At 43.7% G+C, this 24,258-nt stretch overlaps 1 protein-coding gene across 1 annotated transcript in view; it reads left to right on the forward strand.

The window, feature by feature from the left end:
- Positions 1-24,258, forward strand: part of TSNARE1 (t-SNARE domain containing 1) — a 355,693-nt gene that overhangs the window by 231,788 nt on the left and 99,647 nt on the right. Inside the window, exons 10-11 of the mRNA XM_058177145.1 lie at positions 1,674-1,746; positions 2,747-2,829. Of these exons, the coding sequence (XP_058033128.1) occupies positions 1,674-1,746; positions 2,747-2,829 (156 nt within the window). The remainder of the gene's footprint in view (positions 1-1,673; positions 1,747-2,746; positions 2,830-24,258) is intronic.

Here is a 24,258-nt window from a genome sequence, read left to right on the forward strand (position 1 = left end):
AGAAGAGAAGAGAAGAGAAGAGAAGAGAAGAGAAGAGAAGAGAATGGAACAAAACAGAATTCTTTATTGGCCAATATGTGATTGGACACACAAGGACAATTTGTCTCCAGTGCAGAAGCTCTCACTGTACATACAAACAAACCACATATAGATTTTCTTTGTATGCTCTATCACTAACTTGTTCTTTCATGTCTCCTAATAAGCCCCCCCCCCGCCCTGCCCCCCGGCCACATCTCTACACCTTTTTGCATTAAAGCCGGGGTCTCCAAATGTAGCCACTTTAAGACTCGTCGACTTCAACTCCCAGAATTCCTCAGCCAGCCATTCTATTCTATTCTACTTGCTTGACTGAAGGGTTCATGCTCAGAGAAAGTATGAAAAATGAAACGTATGAATAACTTGAGTGTCGGTGGAGGAAGCCACAGTCTGAATCTCGTATTTGCAGTTTTTGGATTGTTCTTGTATGCTGGGCTAGTTAGCAATGCAGGTAACCTTGGATTTAGGACACAAATCTGCCCAACATTTCCGTTGCTGAGTAAGACAGCTGTCGTGTCCCCCTCTCCCTCTGATGACCGGGTCTAGGAAGTCTGTATCAAGCGTGGCAACGAATCCTCTGCAGCTTTGCCAAATTCCTTCCAGGTTTCTCAGGGCAGGCAGGAGTCCAAGTTGTGACTTCAGCAAACTAGATGAGACTTTGGTTGACTCAAGGTTGGAATGCCAAAAGCAGGTCCTTTATATAGGCTGTGGGGTGTGGCTCCATGACTCAGCATTTATCCAGGCCTGCCCCACCCTTCCTTTTGCTGGCGTCGCCTCTCAGATCTCCGGAAGCGAGGATCCTCCTACTCTGAATTGTCTTCAGCTGTCTCTACTGTCAGCATCTGGGAAAGGGAGGGGTCAGAGGGAGTAGGTCCGGGTAATTGCACCACTTGGCTGACTTCCTGCTCTGACGGCTGCGTCGAAGGAACACACACTGTAGGAGTGAGCTGTATTGGGTTTCTGTTTTCACTCCTTGACTCCTCTCCGGGCATGGGGCCAGGGCCGGGGGCTGGAAGCATGACAGGCCGTTCATCTTCATTATCAGACTTGGAGTCTGATAACAGGCCCGGGAGGAGACGGGAGGGGCCCGGCTGAGGAGGACGAGGCACAACAACAGCTGCTAAGTGAGCTTCAGCCCTCTTTGCCACCTTTTCCTCCCACCGTTAAGTGAATCACCGCAGTTCTTCACTTAATCACATGGTTATAAAGTGATTCTGGTTTCTCCATTGACTTTGCTTGTCAGACGGTCGTGAAAGATTATGTGACACACACACCCCGGGACGCTGCAACCGTCATAAATTTGAGTCAGTTGTGCCAAGCGTCTGAATTTTGATCACGTAACCACGGGGAAGCTGCGACATTTGTTAAGTGTGAATAATAAGTCATAAGTCAACTTTTTTCAGCGTTCCGGTAGCTTCGAGCAGTCCCTAAATGAACTGTTGCAATTCTTTTTTGATTCCTTTCTTTTGATACAAGAAATGGGAGGTATCTTACTAAAGTTTTTTTTTAAAAAAAAAGAAGAATTGGAATAAGATAAACCATATTTGTCCAACTATCTTTCTCTTAAAAATGTTAATTTATACATTTTTTGTTCTACTCACAGTTTTCTTCCTCATGTTTTTTTTTTTTTTTTTCAGAGTGATATGTTGGATGTCAACCAGATCATTAAAGATCTGGCATCGATGGTTTATGAACAAGGAGACGCAATAGGTGGGTATCATCAGAGCTCTGGTGCATTGAAATCTAAACCCATTTCGACTATTACTACAGATAAACTTCCCAGGGCCTCTGGTGGCTCAACAGGCTAATGCAGTCTGTTATTAACAGCAGCTGCTTGCAATTACTGCAGGTTCAAGTCCCACCAGGCCCAAGGTTGACTCAGCCTTCCATCCTTTATAAGGTAGGTAAAATGTGAACCCAGATTGTTGGGGGCAATGAAAGTTGACTTTGTATATAATATACAAATGGATGAAGACTATTGCTAATACAGTGTAAGCCGCCCTGAGTCTTCGGAGAAGGGCGGCATATAAATGCAAATTAAAAAAAAAAAGGGTGGTCTCAACGACCCTCAAAAAGGATGTAGATGACCAGCTTTGTCTGCAACGAATATAAATCTTTCCATTCCCCACCATCCGGTCAAGAGTATCAACTCGCATAGCATCCCTGGCCTTCTCTCGAGTTGCCATAGGCAAGGGGGATGGGAAAACGGCGAAGCAGTGCGGCAGCCAAAAACAAAAGCACATTCCAGACATCTCTCTCTCAAGGCTGTCTCCCAGGGTTACCCACAGCGGCCAGAGGGGTGTGATCTCTACAACCCGCGAAATTGCTCGGTTGGCGAATGTGGCTGATGACACACCCTGGGGGGGAGGGGGGAAACAGGGTCAGGTCTGGGCTGTAAATTACGTGGGGTCAGAGTTGGCTTCACTTGGAACGTGCGGACCTGAAGCTCCTAATAAATAACCGGATTTCTTTTGAAGCTTGGCTCGAGGCTCATGATTTAATTAGGGCATCCGTCGGAACCCTGACAGAGAGCTGAAGAAGCTTCTTGGATGGGAAGCGAAACGTCTTTAAAAGAAAAAAAACAGAAAGTCCAGTTGAAAAAGCACTTTTGGGACAACCATGACCTGGAGGATTGAGAATTACTATGGAAATGTAAGGTTTAACAATCCTTCTTTTTCGCATAATTACCTGCCCTTCTTTTAATTTATAGATAGCATTGAAGCAAACATCGAGACGGCCTCCGTGAATGTCGACTCCGCCAACGAACATTTGGCGAAGGCCAGTCAGCATCAAGTAAGTGGATTGTTTTAAAGGCAGTGAAATTGGAGAGTAGAACACATGGAGGGGAGTGGAAGTTCATTCTCCGCTTATGGGTCGGTTTCCGAATGTTTTGTTACCACACTAGGTAACATCTTCAGCTGAGTTTAAGGGATATGTCAGTGTTGTGTTCTTCTGCTTATAAGGGCTTGGTATGGTCAGTCGGTCTTGGGGAGGTCATGGCAGGTGAAGGTCCTGTGGGTGTTCTGAGGGGGTCAGGTGAGCGCCTTGTGAGGGCTCAAGTGTGGGTCATGTCAGGTGAGAGTCTCATGTTGGTTCAAGTATGGGTCATGTCAGGTGGCTGGTGGGTGTTGTGATGGGTCAAGTGTGGGTTATATCAAGTCTTGTGATGAGTCAGATGTGGATCATGTCAGGTGAGAAGCTTGTGATGGGCCTTGTGAAGGGTTTTGAGGAGTCAAATGTGGGTCACATCAGGTGGGGGCCTTGTGATGGGCCTTGTGAAGGTTTTTGAGGAGTCAAATATGGGTCACGTCAGGTGAGGGTCTTCTGATAGGCCTTGTGAAGGGTTTTGAGGAGTCAAATCTGGGTCACGTCAGGTGAGGGCCTTGTGAAGGGTTTTGAGGAGTCAAATGTGGGTCATGTCAGGTGAGAATCTGGTGATGGGCCTTGTGAAGGGTTTTGAGGAGTTGAATGTGGGTCACGTCAGGTGAGAATCTTCTGATGGGCCTTGTGAAAGGTTTTGAGGAGTTGAATGTAGGTCATGTCAGGTGAGAATCTTCTGATGGGCCTTGTGAAGGGTTTTGAGGAGTCAAATGTGGGTCACGTCAGGTGAGAATCTGGTGATGGGCCTTGTGAAGGGTTTTGAGGAGTTGAATGTGGGTCACGTCAGGTGAGGGTCTTGTGATGGGCCTATTGAAGGGTTTTGAGGGGTCAGCTGAGGTGACGGGCCTTGTAATGTGAAGATCATGTCAGGTAAGGCTCATCGGGAGGTGAACTGCTGGTTGGGGGGTGGGTTGGGTGGGTTGGTTGAGGGTCGGTGCCCTTGCTGATTGGTTGTGCGGTACACACAATCAGACACTGGAAAAATGCCAGCCCTTTTCCTGGGGTCTTTAGGAATCTTTCTAAAACGTCTCCCTTCATAGCTTGCATTAAAAATCGGCACTCTGAGAGAGGCGTATTAAACTGAATTTCTCCTCACCCAAATATTTTTTTTTTTTTAAAAAAGAAGCCATAATTGCTCTCTTTTGAACGAGACACCGCTCTTCACGCTCCGATCTTTGGCACTTCCTAAGTAGGTAACCGAAGGAAAAGTAGCACAAACAGATGTGATACGGAGGGGGAAATAGGATTTACTTGTGCTGTTTTTAAGCCTGTTTGCCTTGAAGCGAGGGCCAGGCGAATTTTGAGGTGTGCATGTAAGAAGAAAACAGGCAGCAAAATTGGATTTGGAAAAAAAAATAAGTGTGTTGACAAATTCTGGAATGATATGGCAAAATGTTTAACGAAGTAGATTTGAGAGAAAGACGTAGCTTTTCTCCCAGGGAGAATTTTCACCAGATGGAAAAGTGGTTTTTACGTTTAGACAAGAAAACCCACAAGCACAGGTATGGAATACGTGGTACCTGGATCAATAATAGTATTTTGGTTCTGCAACCCAACAAGACAGACACAGACTTCAGAGGATAATTAGTACGGCAGAAAAAACAATGGCTACCAACCTGCCTTCCATTGAGGACCTGTATACTGCACGAGTCAAAAAGAGGGCTGTGAAAATATTTACAGATCCCTCACATCCTGGACATAAACTGTTTCAACTCCTACCCTCAAAACGACGCTCTAGAGCACTGCACACCAACACAACTATACACAAAAACAGTTTTTTCCCGAACGCCATCACTCTGCTAAACAAATAATTCCCTCAACACTGTCAGACTATTTACTAAATCTGCACTACCATTAATCTTCTCATCGTTCCCATCACCAATCTCTTTCCACTTATGACTGTATGACTGTAACTCTGTTGCTTGTATCCTTATGATTTATATTGATATTGATTGTTTCCTGATTGCTTATTTGTACCCTATTACTATCATTATTTTATTTATTTATTTATTTAATTTATATACCGCCCTTCTCTGGAAGGACTCAGGGCGGTTTACAGCCAGGGTAAAAAGCACAAATCAGAAAAGTTAAAAAACATTTAAAAACTAATTATATTAAAGGCTGAAGGAATTTAAGATTATAATAAAATCCCAATAAAAAAAACTTCATTAAGCCAGCCCTGCACGATGAAATAGAAAGGTCTTTAGCTCGCGGCGAAAGGTCCGGAGATCAGGAAGTTGACGTATCCTCGGAGGCAGCTCATTCCAGAGGGCAGGAGCCCCCACAGAGAAGGCTCTCCCCCTGGGGGTCGCCAGTCTACATTGTTTGACCGACGGCACCCTGAGGAGACCCTCTTTTTGGGAGCGCACGGGTCGATGGGAGGCTATTGGTAGCAGCAGGCAGTCTGGTATATAACCCGGTCCTATGCCATGGAGCGTTTTAAAGGTGATAACCAACACCTTGAATTGCACCCGGAAGACCACCGGAAGCCAGTGTAGCTTGCGCAGGAGAGATGTTACATTGGAGCCTTGAGTTGCTCCCTCTACTAAACGCGCGGCCACATTCTGAACCAGTTGAAACCTCCGGGTGCTCTTCAAGGGGAGCCCCATGTAGAGACCGTTACAGTAGTCCAGGCGGGAAGTGACAAGAGCGTGAATGACCATGCATAAAGAATCCCGGTCCAGAAAGGGATGCAACTGGCATATCAGGCGAACCTGATAAAAAGCCCCCCTGGCAACGGCCGTCATATGCTCTTCTAAAGACAGCCGTGCATCTAGGAGTTCGCCTAGATTGCGAGCCCTCTCTGTGGGTGCCAATGACTCGCCCCCAACAGCCAGCGATGGCGTCAGCTGGCTATACCGGGACGCCGGCATCCATAGCCACTCAGTCTTGGAAGGGTTGAGTCGAAGCCTGTTTCTTCCCATCCAGACCCACATGGCCTCCAGACACCGGGACATCACTTCCACGGCATCGTTGGGACGGTTTGAGGTGGAAATGTACAGCTGAGTATCGTCAGCGTACAGATGGCATCGCACCCCAAAACCACGGATGATCTCACCCAGCGGCTTCATATAGATGTTGAACAGAAGAGGCGAGAGAACCGACCCCTGTGGCACCCCACATATGAGGCGCCTCGCGGCCGATCTCTGCCCTCCTGCCAACACCGTCTGCGACCGGTCAGAAAGATAGGAGGAGAACCACTGATAAACGGTGCCCCCCACTCCTAACTCCTCCAACTGGCGCATTAAGTGTTGTACCTTATGATTCATGAGGAATGTATCTTTTCCGTTATGTCCACTGAGAGTGTATGCACCAAAGACAAATTCCTTGTGTGTCCAATCACACTTGGCCAATAAAAAAATCTATTCTGTTCTATTCTATTCTATTCTATTCTAATTGCAAGAGGGATGTTGGAGTCCCAATGCACAATCATTTAAATATGAGCCAACAGTGTGCAGCTGCAGCTTAAAAAGCCAATGCAATCCTAGATTGCATTTACAGAGGGATGGAATCAACATCATGTGTTGATACCCTTTTATAATGTTTTGGTAAGACCACAACTAGAATACCGCATCCAGTTTTGGTCGCCACAATGTAAAAAAGTTGCTGAGACTCTAGAAAGAGTGCAGAGAAGAGCAACAAAGATGATTAGGGGACTGGAAGCTAAAACATATGATGAACGGTTGCAGGAATTGGGCTTGGCTAGTCTAATGAAGAGAAGGACTAGGGGAGACAGGATAGCATCTTCCAATATTTGAGGGGCTGCCACAAAGAAGAGGGAGTCAAGCTATTTTACAAAGGCCAGACAAGGAATAATGGATGGAAATGCACCAAGACAAATTCCTTGTGTGTCCAATCACATTTGGCCAATAAAAAAATTGTATTGTATTGTATTCTATTCTAGACAAGGATTGAAAAAAATAGCTCTCACCACCACGTTTGGTGAACCAGGTCAGGATGAAAATAGAGATTCCAGTTCACCTTAACACACACACACCCCAGTCCCGAGGGCTCAACTTGTGTATTTGAACGCAAAAGGGAAATATTGCTTGTCTGAGCGGTATGCAATGCAATTAAGCCATATTGTTTTAATCTCCATGGCAAAATGGGGGAGAGCAGGTGGCCTCTATAAAATTTGCACTCCATAAAGTTTGCACTCGGGCAAAAAAAAAACAAAAAAACCCCCCCTTGCTTTGCAATGACAGGTCGAGTGAGAACCGTTGCTTTGCAAGTCACCTGCCGTTTTGAGTTATACCTTCATGCAGGAAGGTAAGCAGCAAACTTGCCAGTCGGCCAACCTGGTGAGGGAGGGTTGGAGTTTCCATGTTTGTTCAAGCTGGCCTTTTTTAGCCATAATTGTATAGTTACGGGCTTCCTTGCTTGGTTTGAAACCGTTTTTCTCCCTCTGTTAAATAACAAGTTGAAGATTTAGAGAGGAGAAATCCTTTGGCTAGTCAGGTGTCAGGCCTCAGGTGCTTTTAATCACCAAAGGGCAGCCTTGAAAATGAAGAAGCTTCAGCGCTGGCCACATCTGGGCAGCTGTGCTCTGTTTGGATTAGAGAGAATAGAATAACAGAGTTGGAAGGAAGGAAGGAAGGAAGGAAGGAAGGAAGGAAGGAAGGAAGGAAGGAAGGAAGGAAGGAAGGAAGGAAAAGAAATCCTAGGACAGAAGCATTTTTATTTATTTAAAGGTATTGGCCATCCAAATCCAGTGGACTCTGGTTTTTAATATCACAATAATCTTTTCAAGCATATGTGTGTTTTTGCTCCCCCAAAACTTCTAAGTGGCGTGATTGCCACCAAATATAAACCTCAGCTGGTGTTTATCTTCACTAAAGCAAAAATATGCAATATATTTCTTTCTAACTCTCTCTCTCTGTCCATCCATCCGTCTGTCCGTCCGTCCGTCTATCTATCTATCTATCTATCTATCTATCTATCTATCTATCTATCTATCTATCTATCTATCTTTATCTATATCTATATCTACCTATCTTTCTATCTATCTATCTATCTATCTATCTATCTATCTATCTATCTATCTATCTATCTATCTATCTATCTATTTATCTATCTATCATCTATCTATCTATCTATCATCTATCTATCATCTATCTATCTATCTATCTATCTATCTATCTATCATCTATCTATCTATCTATCTATCATCTATCTATATCTATATCTATATCTATCTATCTATCTATCTATCTATCTATCTATCTATCTATCTATCTATCTCTATCTATTTATCTATGTATCTATTTACTATCTATCTATTATCTATCTATCTATCTATCTGTCTGTCTGTCTGTCTATTTATATATCTGTCTGTCTATCTATCTATCTCTATCTATCTATCTATCTATTTATCTATCTACTATGTATCTACTATGTACCTATTATCTATCTATCTATATCTATATCTATATCTATCTATCTATCTATCTATCTATCTATCTCTATCTATTTATCTATGTATCTATCTATCTATCTATCTATCTATCTATCTATCTATCTATCTATCTATCTATCTACTATGTATCTACTATGTACCTATTATCTATCTATCTATATCTATATCTATATCTATCTATCTATCTATCTATCTATCTCTATCTATTTATCTACGTATCTATTTACTATCTATCTATTATCTATCTATCTATCTATCTATCTATCTATCTATCTATCTGTCTGTCTGTCTGTCTGTCTGTCTGTCTGTCTGTCTGTCTATTTATATATCTGTCTGTCTATCTATCTATCTATCTATCTGTCTGTCTGTCTGTCTGTCTGTCTGTCTGTCTGTCTATTTATATATCTGTCTGTCTATCTATCTATCTCTATCTATCTATCTACTATCTAAAGTGAGGACAAAATGGCTTCGTCGATTAGTGAAAATCTGAACATCAGTAAATTCAAAAAGAGGCTCAAATATGTATTTTGGAGATGTAGCAAAAGAATAAGAACATTTTCTGCATTTTTTTTTTTAAATGTATGATAGTGCTAGGAGGGCTGGAATATTTTCCTACCAGCATTTAGACAACATGATTAACCGGTTCAATTAAATCTGATTCATTTTAAATGTGTTTAGTGTTTGTGCGCGCGTGTGTTTATGGGGCTGAATATATTCTGCAAAACCAGCCCTTTTCATCTCCTTTATTGTTTGCTGTATTCTGCAAATCCGGAGAAGTAGACAAATTCAGGAGCCACGTTCAATGCGTGGAGAAATGCAGTCAAATAAAGCAAACTTTTCTGCTAAGTTTTCTTCCCTTAAAGATCGTGGGGGGTTTCTTGTGGTTTCAAAAAAATACAAGGGGAAAAAAAAGAACAATTAAAGTGGGCAGCCAGACTTAACTAGAGAGAAACTCTGGCACAGTTCACCAAGCCTCTTTTAAAACACGTTTTTTCTTGTATTTATTGGTTTTATGAACAAACTTTTACGATTTTATTCCAGTTTGCGGTGCTATAAATTGCCTAGATTTGGTAAGGGTAGCAAGCATGTATATCTAGGTAATAAAATAAAATAAAAATAAGCAGGGGGGGGAGAGAACATGGATAAGATAAGCATGAAGAATAGAAGCATAGAAGGCCTCTGTGGCTCAGACTGCTAATGCAGTCTGTTATTAACACAGCTGCCTGCAATTACTGCAGGTTCTAGTCCCACCAGGCCCAAGGTTGACTCAGCCTTCCATCCTTTATAAGGTAGGTAAAATGAGGACCCAGACTGTTGGGGGCAATAAGTTGACTTTGTATATAATATACAAATGGATGAAGACTATTGCTTGACATAGTGTAAGCCGCCCTGAGTCTTCGGAGAAGGGCGGGATATAAATGCAAATAAAAAAAAGAAAGAAAGAAAATAATGCTTGTTTAACTGGCACGTTTGATATACTCTGCATATAGATTGGTGTGTCTGAATTACCATAAAGGCATCAAAATCTTCCTTGAACTTGAAGATAATCAATGGAGTGTCCAGACCAGGGGTCTGCAAACTTGGCTCTTTTAAGACTTGTGGACTTCAACTCCCAGAGTTGCTCAGCCAGCAAAGTTCTAGGAAGTTCCTCAGCCAGCAAAGCTCTGAGGAACTCTGGGAGTTGACGTCCACAAGTCTTAAAAGAGCCAAGTTTGCAGACCCCTGGTCTTGACGGAAAGGATAAAGCGTAGGACAGCTTTGAATTCTGTCATCAAAATTCCCCTTCATTTTTTGTATGTGTGACACCAAAATGGGCAGATCTTCAGGAGTAACCACAATGACTCTTATTTTTTTTACTTTTGGGTCAACAAAACAGGGACTGCAGAAGGTCCTAGCATCAGAACGTTGTTGCTCTATCAAGGGTTGGACTTGAGAATAAACTCCATTGTCGATGGAAGTTAATATTTGCAATTCAGTGTCAATTTTTTTTTTAATTTGAATTTATATCCCGCCCTTCTCCGAAGACTCAGGGCAGCTTACATTGTGTTAAGCAATAGTCTCATCCATTTGTATATTATATACAAAGTCAACTTATTGCCTCCAATAATCTGGGTCCTCATTTTACCTACCTTATAAAGGATGGAAGGCTGAGTCAACCTTGGGCCTGGTGGGACTTGAACTTGCAGTAATTGCAAGCAGTTGTGTTAATAAGAGACTGCATTAGTCTGTTGAGCCACTAGAATTACAGACTGCATTAGTCTGTTGAGCCACCAGAATTGAGGGGCTGTTGTGGTCCACCGGTGGCCAGCAGAGTTGGCAGCAGAGTCAGACAGTGAGTAGGGTGGGGAGGAACTTGGGCCAGCCCTGGGGGCTGAGGAAAGCTCGGACAAAGGCTCTGCGTTGGAGGCAAAGAGGGAGTTTGACAGCAGCGAGGCAGAGGAACAGCTGGAGCCCGTTTCCAGTGTGAGCATGTGCAGAGGTGCCAGTAGACAAGAACAACTCAGAAAGCAGGGTCGACTTGGGAGTAAAGCCACACCTTGGAGGGGATTGGCCCCTCCCATAGGAAACAAAAGCAGAGCGAACGGGGAGGTTTTTTTTTTGCAGGAAACAATTTGTTCGTTCCGTGACTCTGAGAGACTCTGTGCCAAGTTTTGCCTTGTCCTGCGTTTGGAAACAAGTTACGTGGCAGCCTTCCAAGCGAGATAAGGTGTGTTGATAAATATTCCTCTGAAAGACTGTTTGGACTGTTTGAAAGACAGTTTGGACTGTCTGGTGGCTCAGACTGGTAAGACAGTCTGTTAGTAACAGCAGCTGCTTGCAATTACTGCAGGTTCAAGCCCCACCAGGCCCAAGGTTGACTCAGCCTTCCATCCTTTATAAGGTAGGTAAAATGAGGACCCAGATTGTTGGGGGCAATAAGTTGACTTTGTATATAATATACAAATGGATGAAGACTATTGCTTGACATAGTGTAAGCCGCCCTGAGTCTTTGGAGAAGGGTGGGATATAAATGCAAATAAAATAAATAAAATAAAATAAATAAAACTGACCAAGACTGTGCTTCCTGCTTTTTCAGGGAGCGTTTTAAGGGAGCCAGGTGCTTTCTGAGCTTGGTGGTTTCTATGCAGGAGTTTCATGACCCAACTAGGGAACATCATCAGTGCTAGAAGGGAGTTTGTGAAGAGGAGGAGGAGGATTGTGGGGTTCCTGATCAATTCTGAGCTTGGTTGTTTTCTTGGAGACCTTTCCAGTGGTGGGATTCAAGTAATTTAACAACCGGTTCTCTGCCCTAATGATTTCTTCCAACAACCAGTTTGCCAAACTGCTCACCAAGTTAACAAGCAGTTCTCCCGAAGTGGTGCGAACTGTCTGAATCCCACCAGTGGACCGTTCATTACCCAACTAGATAGCATCGTCAATATGAGAAGGAAGAGGAGTTTGTGAATGGAGGTGAGGGAGAAAAAGAGTGAGAGTAGGAGGAATGGAGGATTGTGGGGGTCATTGATGAACCGAGCTTGGTTGTTTTCTTGTAGACCTTTCATTACCCACAGCAACATCAGTGTGAGAAGGCAGTGGGGTTTGCTCTTGGTTGATATGCCATCCCTTCTTGCCCTGATGATGTTACCTAGTTGTGTAACAAAACATCTTCAAGCTCAGAGATCACCAACAATCTCTATTATGTTGATTGGAAGCCATACTAAACTCTAGGAAATCCATTTCAAAATCTGATCGATCTGGGGAGATCTAGCTTTCTCCATGTAAAGTTAAAGGTACCCCCCACCACCGTCCACTTACTCTAAGGTAAAGGTTCCCCTCATACATATGTGCTAGTCATTCCCGACTCTAGGGGGCGGTGCTCATCTCCGTTTCAAAGCCGAAGAGCCAGCGCTGTCCGAAGATGTCTCCGTGGTCATGTGGCCGGCATGACTCAACGTCAAAGGCGCACGGAACGCTGTTCCCTTCCCACCAAAGGTGGTCCCTATTTTTGCTATTTGCATTTTTTACGTGCTTTCGAACTGCTAGGTTGGCAAAAGCTGGGTCAAGTAACAGGAGATCACCCTGTTATGCGGTGTAAGGATTCGAACCACTGAACTGCCGACCTTTTGATCGACAAGCTCAGCTCACTTACTCTAAGGTAAAGGTTCCCCTCATACATATGTGCTAGTCATTCCCGACTCTAGGGGGCGGTGCTCATCTCCGTTTCAAAGCCGAAGAGCCAGCGCTGTCCGAAGATGTCTCCGTGGTCATGTGGCCGGCATGACTCAACGTCAAAGGCGCACGGAACGCTGTTCCCTTCCCACCAAAGGTGGTCCCTATTTTTGCTACTTGCATTTTTTACGTGCTTTCGAACTGCTAGGTTGGCAAAAGCTGGGTCAAGTAACAGGAGATCACCCTGTTATGCGGTGTAAGGATTCGAACCACTGAACTGCCGACCTTTTGATCGACAAGCTCAGCTCACTTACTCTAGCCTAGGCCTTAAAACATGCCTTCAAAGGTTTTGCTGAGCACTTAAGTCTTTAATGTCTCCATTTATATCAATAGAGGCTGGAAATTATCCCGTCTAAGTGAATACGGATAGAGTTCATGAAGATGACTCTACTAAGCACATTAGAGACGGTTTGGCTCTATCAAGGTATTTGCTTTGAAGCTGCCATTAGTGAGTAACAAAGGCCAGAGAAGGGCCAACGGAGAATTAAATTAGAGCTGGACGAGAAGAGTAGCATTTAAAAGGTTCCCAAAATACGGTAATTGAATGCTAGCGTCCTTTTGTAATATTAATCACGTCCTTAATAGGACAGTAATGTTGCTTTTGGGTCCCGCGTAATCCCACGATTAAAACCCTCCGTGGCCGTTGCTGAACGGCATTTTAATTTTTCCTACTTTCTCTGCCTTTTTGTAAAAACAAAAAATGAAGAGCGTGGAAGGGAGATGGTGAAGGATAAGGAAGAGGGGACCCCTCATTTCAACCCCGAGCTGCAAATATTCTGCTTTTTTGGAGCCATTTTGAAAAGGTGATTCGGCTGTGTTCGCCTTCCAGAGTTTCACTTGATATGCGGCATTAATGTTCCTCCAGACCAAATGATGAGAACGTTTTCTTCACCCATCCCCACGAAGGAGACTTCAGACAAAGGGCCGTCCAATCTATTCTTTGAAAGCTCCAGTGTTGGAGCATCCACAATGTCTAGACCAGTGGTTCTCAACCTTTATAGTGCTGCGACTCCTTTAATACAATTCCCCACGATGTGGCGACCCCAACCGTAAAATTATTTTTGTTTTGAATTTATCGTGCCTGAAGCCATATTGGCTAGCGATCTGAACTGCTTGCGATTGCCTTGAGGACGGAGGCATTAAAGCGGAGACTCCTCCCCTATTGAGTTTATCGCGCCTGAAGCCAGATCAGGCTAGCGATTGGGAGTGATTGCAGCTGGCTTGAGAGGGAGACATCAGAGCAAAGATTTCTCTCTTTTTTAATCCATTGCGCCTGAAGTCGAATTCGCGATTCTTCGACTCGCAAGTATACTTCCCATATTTCCGATGGTCTTAGGCGACCCCTGGCAAATCGTCATTCGACCCCCAACGGGGTCCCGACCCACAGGTTGAGAACCGCTGGTCTAGAGGGAGGCCGTTCCACTTGTTAATTGTCCTCACTGATAGACAACTTCTCCTTAGTCCTAGATTGGATCTAGAATTATAGACTGACAGAGTTGGAAGGGACCTTGGAGGTCTTCTAGTCTGACCCCCTGCTCAGGCAGGAAATCCTATAACCGTGATTGGACGGAGCCATATCTGTGGGCATACGAGCATTGCCCTAGCTCAGCTCCAGCGCGCATGCGTGCGCCAGCCAGCTGATTTTTGGGCCTTCCGGGTCCACTGGAAGTAGGGAAACAGGCCATTTCCGGCCTCCGGAGAGCCTCTAAGGGTGGTGGGGGAGGCCGTTTTCTTCCACCCCAAGCTCCAAGAAACCCTCCGGAGCCTGGGGAGGGTGAAAAACAGGCCTACCGGTAACCTTTTTGCCATCGCTTGCCATAAGCGGGGGGGAGTGCAGGGGAATTGCGTGTGCATGCGCGGGAGGGAGGGGCATGAGGGGCATTGAATTATGGGTGTGGGCACACGCATGTGCAACTCCCCCACACTCCCCCCGCTTTTGGCACACGACGGAAAAAAAGGTTAGCCATCACTGATCTATACCATTTCAGACAAGTGGCTGTCCAATCTCATCTTTAAAACTTCCAGTGTCGGAGCAGCCACAACTTCTGGAGTCAAATAAATACAAATACGATAAATAAATAAAAAGTTGTTCCCCTGATTAATTGTTCTGACTGTCAAGAAATGTCTCCTTAGTTCCAAGTTGCTTCTCTCCTTGATTAGTTTCCACCCATTGCTTCTTGTCCTGTCTTCAGGTGCTTTGGAAGATAGTTTGACTCCCTCTTCTTTGTGGCAACCCCTGAGATATTGGAAGGCTGCATCATGTCTCCCCTGGTCCTTCTTTCCATTAAACTAGACCAACCCAGTTCCTGCAACCGTTCTTCATATGTCTTAGCTTTAGAGCTTCATATTGCTTTAACAAAGAGGTCAGTTTGATTAAATCGTGCTCCTCAAAAGCACCTTTAACAAACAAGATGCAAACCATGGTCTAGAGTTCAAAATGCAGCACTCAAGGAGAGTAGGATGGGCCACAGACCTTAAACATCATCAAGTAAAGAACCATAATATGGTTGGGGAGGTTATCTTGATGGATTTACTGGACATGGCGTAAGTGGAATGACGGATGGATATTTATAGCCGTGTCCAGGTGATAGGTTGTGTCACTGTCATTGTAATACCTGAGAAGATACGTTGGCAAGGAGAAATTGCCCCACATCTTGTGTGTGTGTGTGTGTGTGTGTGTGTGTGTGTGGTGGGGGCAAAAAAGTCAAGATGGCAACCAGGACTGCCTTTTTTTAAATATTGGTCAAGGGACTTATCATTTCCCCCCATAGGTGTTGTGAAAGGTGGAACCCCCCCTAGGGTTGTGAAAGGTGGAAGCAAGACGGGAAGAAAATTGACTCATTTGAGCTTCTCTACTTTGAAGGATTTATACACCTGGCAGACATCTGGTAATTTGCATCCTTTTAGAGGGTCGTTGAGGCCATCTGGACCGTTTGTCTGTATCCTCAGGGTTACCTGAGTAGTGCAAATGGTTGTGGATATAACGACTTGCACTACTACTGCAGATGAACCACCACGTAGCCTCAACAACCCTCTAAAAGAATGCAAATGACCAGCTGTCCACAAGGAATATAAATCTTTCCATTCCTCACCATCCAATCAGAACTGAAGAAGCTTCTTGGATGAGAAGCAAAACGTCTTCAGAGAAAAAAACCAGAAAGTCCAGTTGCCTCTTGAAAAAAGCACCTTTGGGACAACCATGACCTGGATGAGGGAGAATCTCTACAGATTTTTAGCTATGCAATTTGGGATGAACACCCTTTGAATGGTGTGGAAGTAGGAATGGATTTTCAGAGGAAAAGAAATTGCAGACTACAGGAACCATTTGCACCACTCAGGTGACCCTGAGGACACAGATAAGCCTCCAAGTGGCCTCAATGACCCTCTAAAAGGATGCAAATGACCAGCTGTCTGCAAGGAATATAAATCCTTCCATTCCCCACCACCTAGTCAGAGCTGAAGAAGCTTCTTGGACGAGAAGTGAAACCTCTTCAAAAGAAAAAAATAAAGGGAGAGCCAGAACAATTTTTATTAAGGATTCCAACAGAAAACTATACAAACGATACGCAATATTTAATACTCCATATATTAACAGCAGCACGTATAGTCTATGCCCAAAATTGGAAGAATGAAAATCCACCGACAGAGGAAGAACTAATTAAAAAAATATTAGAATGTGCAGAGATGGACAAACTTACAAAAGAAATTAAAGAGAAAGAGGACACAGAATATTATAAGGTCTGGAGCAAGTGGTATGAATGGTTACAAAATAGGAACGGTAGATAAATAAAAGTAGAATAGAATAGAATAGAATAGAATAGAATAGAATAGAATAGAATAGAATAGAATAGAATAGAATTTTTTATTGGCCAAGTGTGATTGGACACACAAGGAATTTGTCTTGGTGCATATGCTCTCAATGTACATAAAAGAAAAGATACGTTCATCAAGGTACAACATTTACAACTCAATTGATGGTCAATATATCAATATAAATCATAAGGATACAACCAACAAAGTTACAGTCATACAGTCATAAGTGGAAAGAGATTGGTGATGGGAACGATGAGAAGATTAATAGTAGTGCAGACTTAGTAAATAGTTTGACAGTGTTGGAGGAATTTTTTGTTTAGCAGAGTGATGGCCTTCGGGAAAAAAACTTTTCTTGTGTCTAGTTGTTCTAGTGTGCTGTGTTCTATAGTGTCATTTTGAGGGTAGGAGTTGAAACAGTTTATGTCCAGGATGTGAGGGGTCTTTAAATATTTTCACGGCCCTCTTCTTGATTCCTCAATGGAAGGCAGGTTGGTAGCAATTATTTTTTTCTGCAGTTCTAATTATCCTCTGAAGTCTGTGTTTTTCTTGTTGGGTTGCAGAACCGAACGAGACAGTTATAGAGGTGCAAATGACAGACTCAATAATAAGTAGAGTAAGATAGAATAAAAATATGTGTAAATAATAGGAAAAGACTGTCTTGAATAGCTGATAAACAGTGATATCTATATAAATGATGTGTATTTTGTCTTTCATTTTAATTTGTTTTAAAAATAAAAAGCTTTACACATGCAAAAAAAAAACAAAAAAAACCCAAGAAAGTCCAATTGCCTCATGAAAAATAAAAGCACCTTTGTGAGAACGTGCTTCCTCTTTGAAATCCCAGCCTTATCAGATGAAATGTTCAAAAAGTGGATTTTCGGGAGAAAGTTTGCAAAGTCCCTTAACAGGGAGAGTGAAGGGCTTAGGGGTGGGGTGGGGTAGAGGAGGAAGGTTGGGTGCCTGTTTGTTCATTTGTATTTCTGCAAACGGTGTTTTCTTAATAAGATTTGCATGGATATTCGCTTTGTGCCTACCTCTGCAGGAGCCGGGGAAGAGATAAACCCTTATTTGCATGTTTATATCAATATTTTGAAAAGGAAACCCGTTCGTGTGTTTAAAAAACAGTAAGCCCTTCTCAAAATCTCCGCCGTCTAAGCTAACTCAAAATAATCTTTTATTCCTCCCTTCCCCCCCCCCCCCCCCGCTTCTCCTTCTTATAAAAAAAGACATTCCGGTCCTCTCAAACCTCTTATTATCAGTTTAAAATTAATGCAAAGGACCGGGTAGAGGGAGAAATAACCTTGGGCAAGATTTAAATCAATCGGTCGTACGTTGAATAAATAACTACGAGGGAGATACCTATCTTAGAGGCATTGTGAGGAAGGAAGAATAAAAGTAAAAAACGAGTGAATTCAAGGCAGAAGGCTGAAAGGAAAGGAAAGGAAGGGAAGAAGCTGCTAGATTTTAAGGTACATTTTAAGGTCCAGGATTCATGTATAGTATAGTATAGTATAGTATAGTATAGTATAGTATAGTATAGTATAGTATAGTATAGTATAGTATAGAATAGAATAGAATAGAATAGAATAGAATAGAATAGAATAGAATAGAATAGAATAGAACAGAATAGAACAGAATAGAACAGAATACAATAGAATAATAAAATATAGAATAGAATAGAATAGAATAGAATAGAATAGAATAGAATAGAATAGAATAGAATAGAATAATAAAATATAGAATAGAATAGAAAAGAATAGAATAGAATAATAAAATATAGAATAGAATAGAATAGAATAGAATAGAATAGAATAGAATAGAATAGAATAGAATAGAATAGAATAGAACAGAATAAAATAGAATAGAATAGAATAATAAAATATAGAATAGAATAGAATAGAATAGAATAGAATAGAATAGAATAGAATAATAAAATATAGAATAGAATAGAATAGAATAGAATAATAAAATATAGAATAGAATAGAACAGAACAGAACAGAATAGAATAGAATAATAAAATATAGAATAGAATAGAATAGAATAGAATAGAATAGAATAGAATAGAATAGAATAGAATAGAATAATAAAATATAGAATAGAAAAGAATAGAATAGAAAAGAAAAGAAAAGAAAAGAAAAGAATAGTTGGAAGAGACTTTGGAGGTCTTCTAGTCCAACCCCCTGCTCAGGCAGGAAAACCCTACACCATCTCAGACAAATGGTTATCCAACCTCTTCTTAAAAACTTCCAGTGTTGAAGCATTTACAACTTCTGCAGGCAAGTTGTTCCACTTATTAATTGTTCTAACTGTCAGGAAATTTCTCCTTAGTTCTAGGTTGCTTCACTCCTTGGTTAGTTTCCACCCATTGTTTCTTGTCCTGCCCTCAGGTGCTTTGGAGAATAGCTTGATCCCCTCTTCTTTCTGGCAACCCCTGAAATATTGGAAGACTGCTATCATGTCTCCCCTAGTCCTTCTTTTCATTAAATGAGACATACTCAGTTCCTGCAACCGTTCTTCCTATGTTTTAGTCTCCAGTCATTCATTCGTTCATTTGTTTGTTCATTACATTTATTTATTTGTTGCCCATCTCACTGTAAAGCTATTCTACTCTGAGCATCTTCCAGGAACAAAATGACAAAAGAAAAAGATTTTAAAAATGTAAAAAGAACAATCATAAAGTCATGAAACGATAAAACATTTTTGCAACCATCTGCCGTCCACTGGATGAATTACAGGTCGTCTTCAATTTATGACCAGAATTGGGGCCACAATTTCCATTGCTAAGCAAGGACCTTGTTGAGTGAACTGAGCTTGATTTTACAACCATCCTTTGGCCAGGTTTAACACAGTTGGAAGAGACCTTGTAGGTCATCTAGTCCAACCCCCCACCCAAGCAGGAGACCCTACACCATTTCTGACAAGTGGCAGTCCAGTCTCTGCTTGAAAACTTCCAATGGTGAAGCGCCTACAACTTCTGAAGGCAACTTCTGTTCCATTCTTTGATTGTTCTCACTGTCAGAAAATTTCTCCTTATTTTCAGGTTGAATCTCTCCTTGATCAGTTTCCATCCATTATTCCTTGTCTGGCCTTCAGGTGCCTTGGAAAATAGCTTGACCCCCTCCTCTCTGTGGCAGCCCCTCAAATATTGGAAGACTGCTATCATGTCTCCCCTGGTCCTTCTCTTCACTAGACTAGCCAGGCCCAGTTCCTGCAACCGTTCATCGTATATTTTAGCCTCCAGTCCCCTCATCATCTTGGTTGCTCTTTATTTAGGTTATATTTAGGTTATTTTAGCAAGGAGCATGCCAAGCTTTGCTTATTTCATTTATTTATTCCTCACATTTATATAACCACCCATTTCGCAGACTACGACTCTCAAGAGCTGCCACAGCGTGCAACCATAAAAGAAACATGAAAATGTATTTTTTTAAAAAAAAATCAATTTGATTTTTAAAAAAAGTCTAGAAAAGCATCTTTGGTGTTCCGCACAATGTAATCATCTCAACAAATGGCCATTTTCCTGAAAGATTGGAGGACAGGTAATCTATAAAGTAAATCTAATGGTTTGCAGTCCAAATACTCCTTCCCCAGTTTGAATATGGTTCGCCGTTAAGTGAATGGAATCCTTTATAATCGGTGGCACGTGTTGTTCCAGTAGTTATTCTGCTATTTAAGGACATGTAAATTACGGAGAATCTGTCGTTTTTTCCCGACCCGGCTGACAGTCAGAAGCATAAAATCATTTTACAGCCAGTTTCTCAAAACAAAAGCCTTCCGTATGAAAATTGATGCATGAAGGCTGGCTGCGCGAGCAAAATACGTTTAAACAGTGGAGTGAAATCAATTAACGCTGACGCTAGGCAGCCGACACTCAAAAGAGCAAAAATTACAGTAGCGAACGAAACCACCTTCTAATAAAAAATAGAATTTTGGAATTTAAACTTGCCAGAAAGGGCAAACAAGTAAAGGAATATATCTGAAGGGTGTGTCTCTTGGCAGAGAGCTAGGAAGCCACCAAGGAATTCCAGCACCAACTTCAACTCCTCCACCTGCCAAAATTCAAGTTTGAATTTTGAAATTTGTCTGATATAGGATCTCCTGCTTGGGCAGGGGGTTGAACTAGAATCGTGTTGTGACTTGTCCTCCCTCCTCTCCTCAGCCAGGCCCCTCCCGTCTCCAACCGGGCCTTTTATCAGACTCCGAGTCTGATAATGAAGATGAACGGCCTGTCATGCCTCCAGCCCCCGGCCCTGGCCCCATGCCTGGAGAGGATTCCAGGAGTGGAAGGACAAGCCTGATAAACCTCACTCATACAGCGTGTGTTCCTTTGGCTCAGCCTTCAGAGCAGGAAGTCAGCCAGGTGCTGGAATTACTCGGCCCTACTCCCTCTGACCCCTCCCTTTCTCAGAAGCTGCCAGCAGATCCAGCTGAAGACAATTAAGAGTGGGAGGACCCTCGCTTCCGGAGATCTGAGATCTGAGAGGCAACGCCAGCAGAAGGAAGGGAGGGGCAGGCCTGGATAAATGCTGAGTCATGGAGCCACACCCCACAGCCTATATAAAGGACCTGCTTTTGGCATTCCAACCTTGAGTCAAGCAAAGTCTCATCTAGTTTGCTGATACCGGACCTTATCGCTGAAGTCACAACTTGGACTTCTGCCTGCGCTGATAAACCTCACTCATACAGCGTGTGTTCCTTTGGCTCAGCCTTCAGAGCAGGAAGTCAGCCAGGTGCTGGAATTACTCGGCCCTACTCCCTCTGACCCCTCCCTTTCTCAGAAGCTGCCAGCAGATCCAGCTGAAGACAATTAAGAGTGGGAGGACCCTCGCTTCCGGAGATCTGAGAGGCAACGCCAGCAGAAGGAAGGGAGGGGCAGGCCTGGATAAATGCTGAGTCATGGAGCCACACCCCACAGCCTATATAAAGGACCTGCTTTTGGCATTCCAACCTTGAGTCAAGCAAAGTCTCATCTAGTTTGCTGATACCGGACCTTATCGCTGAAGTCACAACTTGGACTTCTGCCTGCCCTGATAAACCTCGAAGGAACTTGGCAAGCTGCAAAGGCTTCGTTGCCAAGTTTGTTATGGACTTCCTTGACTCGTTCGTCGGAGTGGGATTGGGACACGACAAACCGTGATGACAAACCTATTGGAGGTGTGTCACAGCTGACACACACAGCCCTCTCTGCGGGCACACGAGCGGTTGCTCAGCTCAGCTCCACCGGAAATGCGTGCACGCACCACCCACCAGCCAGCTTATTTTTGGGATGTGGGGGGGGGGTGGATCTCGCGATCCAGTAGCAAGACACTGAGTCTGTAAATCACTTAGAGAGGGCTGTAAAGCACTGTGAAACGGTCTATAATGCTATTGCCATTTATTTTCATGTTGTAAGCCATCCATAGTCAGCTTGCGGTGAGACTGTTAGCAGTAGCAACAGCACTTAGACTTATATACTGCTTCACAGTGCTTTGCAGCCTTCTCTAAGAAGGTTACAGAGTCAGCCTCTTGCCCACCAACAATCTGAGTCCTCATTTTACTGATTTCAGAAGGATGAAAGGCTGAGTCAACCTTGAGCCGGTCAGGATCGAACTCCTGGCAGTTGGCAGAGTCAGTCTGCAATATGGCATTCTAACCACTGTGCAGGATAGATGGGTGGGTGGGTAGGTAGGAAGAAGGAAGGAAGGAAGGAAGGAAGGAAGGAAGGAAGGAAGGAAGGAAGGAAGGAAGGAAGGAAGGAAGGAAGATAATATAAAGAAAAGGAAGGGAGGGAGGGAGGGTGGTGGAAGGAAGGAAGAATATAGAGAGAAGGAAGGAAGGAAGAAAATATAAATAAAAGGAAGGAAGGATATAGAGAGAAGGAAGGAAATATAAAGAAAAGGAAGGAAGGAAGGATATAGAGAGAAGGAAGGAAGGAAATATAAAGAAAACAAAAGAAGGGAGGGAGGGAGGGAGGGAGGAAGGTCTTCTCCCAGGTTTTTTCTGTGGATTCTGTGGATTGGCGTGGGGGTGAAGGGCTGTGAAGGATCCCCCTTGTGGCCCCTGCCCAAGACTTTCTGCTAGGATGATTTATTCTGCTCCTCGCCGCGGTGATATCGGCGGCCTGTTACATCGTGCCGGCCCTTTTGGAGGTGTCTGGCTGGGTTCTTCGGATAGGCCTGGCCCGGTGGAGTGGGCAGACCTTGGATAGGACCTGGAGCTCTAGGTGGAAAGTAGTGGGGAGGGAGCTGAGGTTTCCTGGCCTAGTTTGGCCTGGTTCGGCCTAGCTGGGCCTGCTTCTTCCCGGGATTATAATGTTACATTGTCAACTGCAACATTTGTCATCTGCATTTTGTCATCATGCATTTTACATGGCCCGTTTGAGACTCTTAGGCCATGGCCGTTCTTTTGGAACTTTTGGGGAAGATGACTGGAGACCGATTTGTGACCTACTGGGGGTCCTATCTGGAACCGTAAAATTATTTTCGTTTTGAATTTATCGCGCCTGAAGCCGTATTGGCTAGCGATCTGAACTGCTTGCGATTGCCTTGAGGACGGAGGCATTAAAGCGGAGACTCCTCCCCTACTAAGTTTATCGCGCCTGAAACCAGATTAGACTAGCGATTGGGAGTGATTGCAGCTGGCTTGAGAGGGAGACATCAGAGCAAAGATTTCTCTCTTTTTTAATTCAACGCGCCTGAAGCCGAATTTGGCTAGCGATTTGAAGAGCCTGCAGCTGGCTTGTGGTGTCAACCATTGGAGCGCGATTCTTCGACTCGCAAGTATACTTCCCATATTTCCGATGGTCTTAGGTGGAAGGAAGGAAGGAAGGAAGGAAGGAAGGAAGGAAGGAAGGAAGGAAGGAAGGAAGGAAGGAAGGAAGGAAGGAAGGAAGGAAGGAAGGAAGGAAGGAAGGAAGGAAGGAAGGAAGGAAGGAAGGAAGGAAGGAAGGAAGGAAGGAAGGAAGGAAGGAAGGAAGGAAGGAAGGAAGGAAGGAAGGAAGGAAGGAAGGAAGGAAGGAAGGAAGGAAGGAAGGAAGGAAGGAAGGAAGGAAGGAAGGAAGGAAGGAAGGAAGGAAGGAAGGAAGGAAGGAAGGAAGGAAGGAAGGAAGGAAGGAAGGAAGGAAGGAAGGAAGGAAGGAAGGAAGGAAGGAAGGAAGGAAGGAAGGAAGGAAGGAAGGAAGGAAGGAAGGAAGGAAGGAAGGAAGGAAGGAAGGAAGGAAGGAAGGAAGGAAGGAAGGAAGGAAGGAAGGAAGGAAGGAAGGAAGGAAGGAAGGAAGGAAGGAAGGAAGGAAGGAAGGAAGGAAGGAAGGAAGGAAGGAAGGAAGGAAGGAAGGAAGGAAGGAAGGAAGGAAGGAAGGAAGGAAGGAAGGAAGGAAGGAAGGAAGGAAGGAAGGAAGGAAGGAAGGAAGGAAGGAAGGAAGGAAGGAAGGAAGGAAGGAAGGAAGGAAGGAAGGAAGGAAGGAAGGAAGGAAGGAAGGAAGGAAGGAAGGAAGGAAGGAAGGAAGGAAGGAAGGAAGGAAGGAAGGAAGGAAGGAAGGAAGGAAGGAAGGAAGGAAGGAAGGAAGGAAGGAAGGAAGGAAGGAAGGAAGGAAGGAAGGAAGGAAGGAAGGAAGGAAGGAAGGAAGGAAGGAAGGAAGGAAGGAAGGAAGGAAGGAAGGAAGGAAGGAAGGAAGGAAGGAAGGAAGGAAGGAAGGAAGGAAGGAAGGAAGGAAGGAAGGAAGGAAGGAAGGAAGGAAGGAAGGAAGGAAGGAAGGAAGGAAGGAAGGAAGGAAGGAAGGAAGGAAGGAAGGAAGGAAGGAAGGAAGGAAGGAAGGAAGGAAGGAAGGAAGGAAGGAAGGAAGGAAGGAAGGAAGGAAGGAAGGAAGGAAGGAAGGAAGGAAGGAAGGAAGGAAGGAAGGAAGGAAGGAAGGAAGGAAGGAAGGAAG

The sequence above is a fragment of the Ahaetulla prasina genome, chromosome 3 (genome assembly GCF_028640845.1).
Source record: "Ahaetulla prasina isolate Xishuangbanna chromosome 3, ASM2864084v1, whole genome shotgun sequence".
Lineage (NCBI taxonomy): Eukaryota > Metazoa > Chordata > Lepidosauria > Squamata > Colubridae > Ahaetulla > Ahaetulla prasina.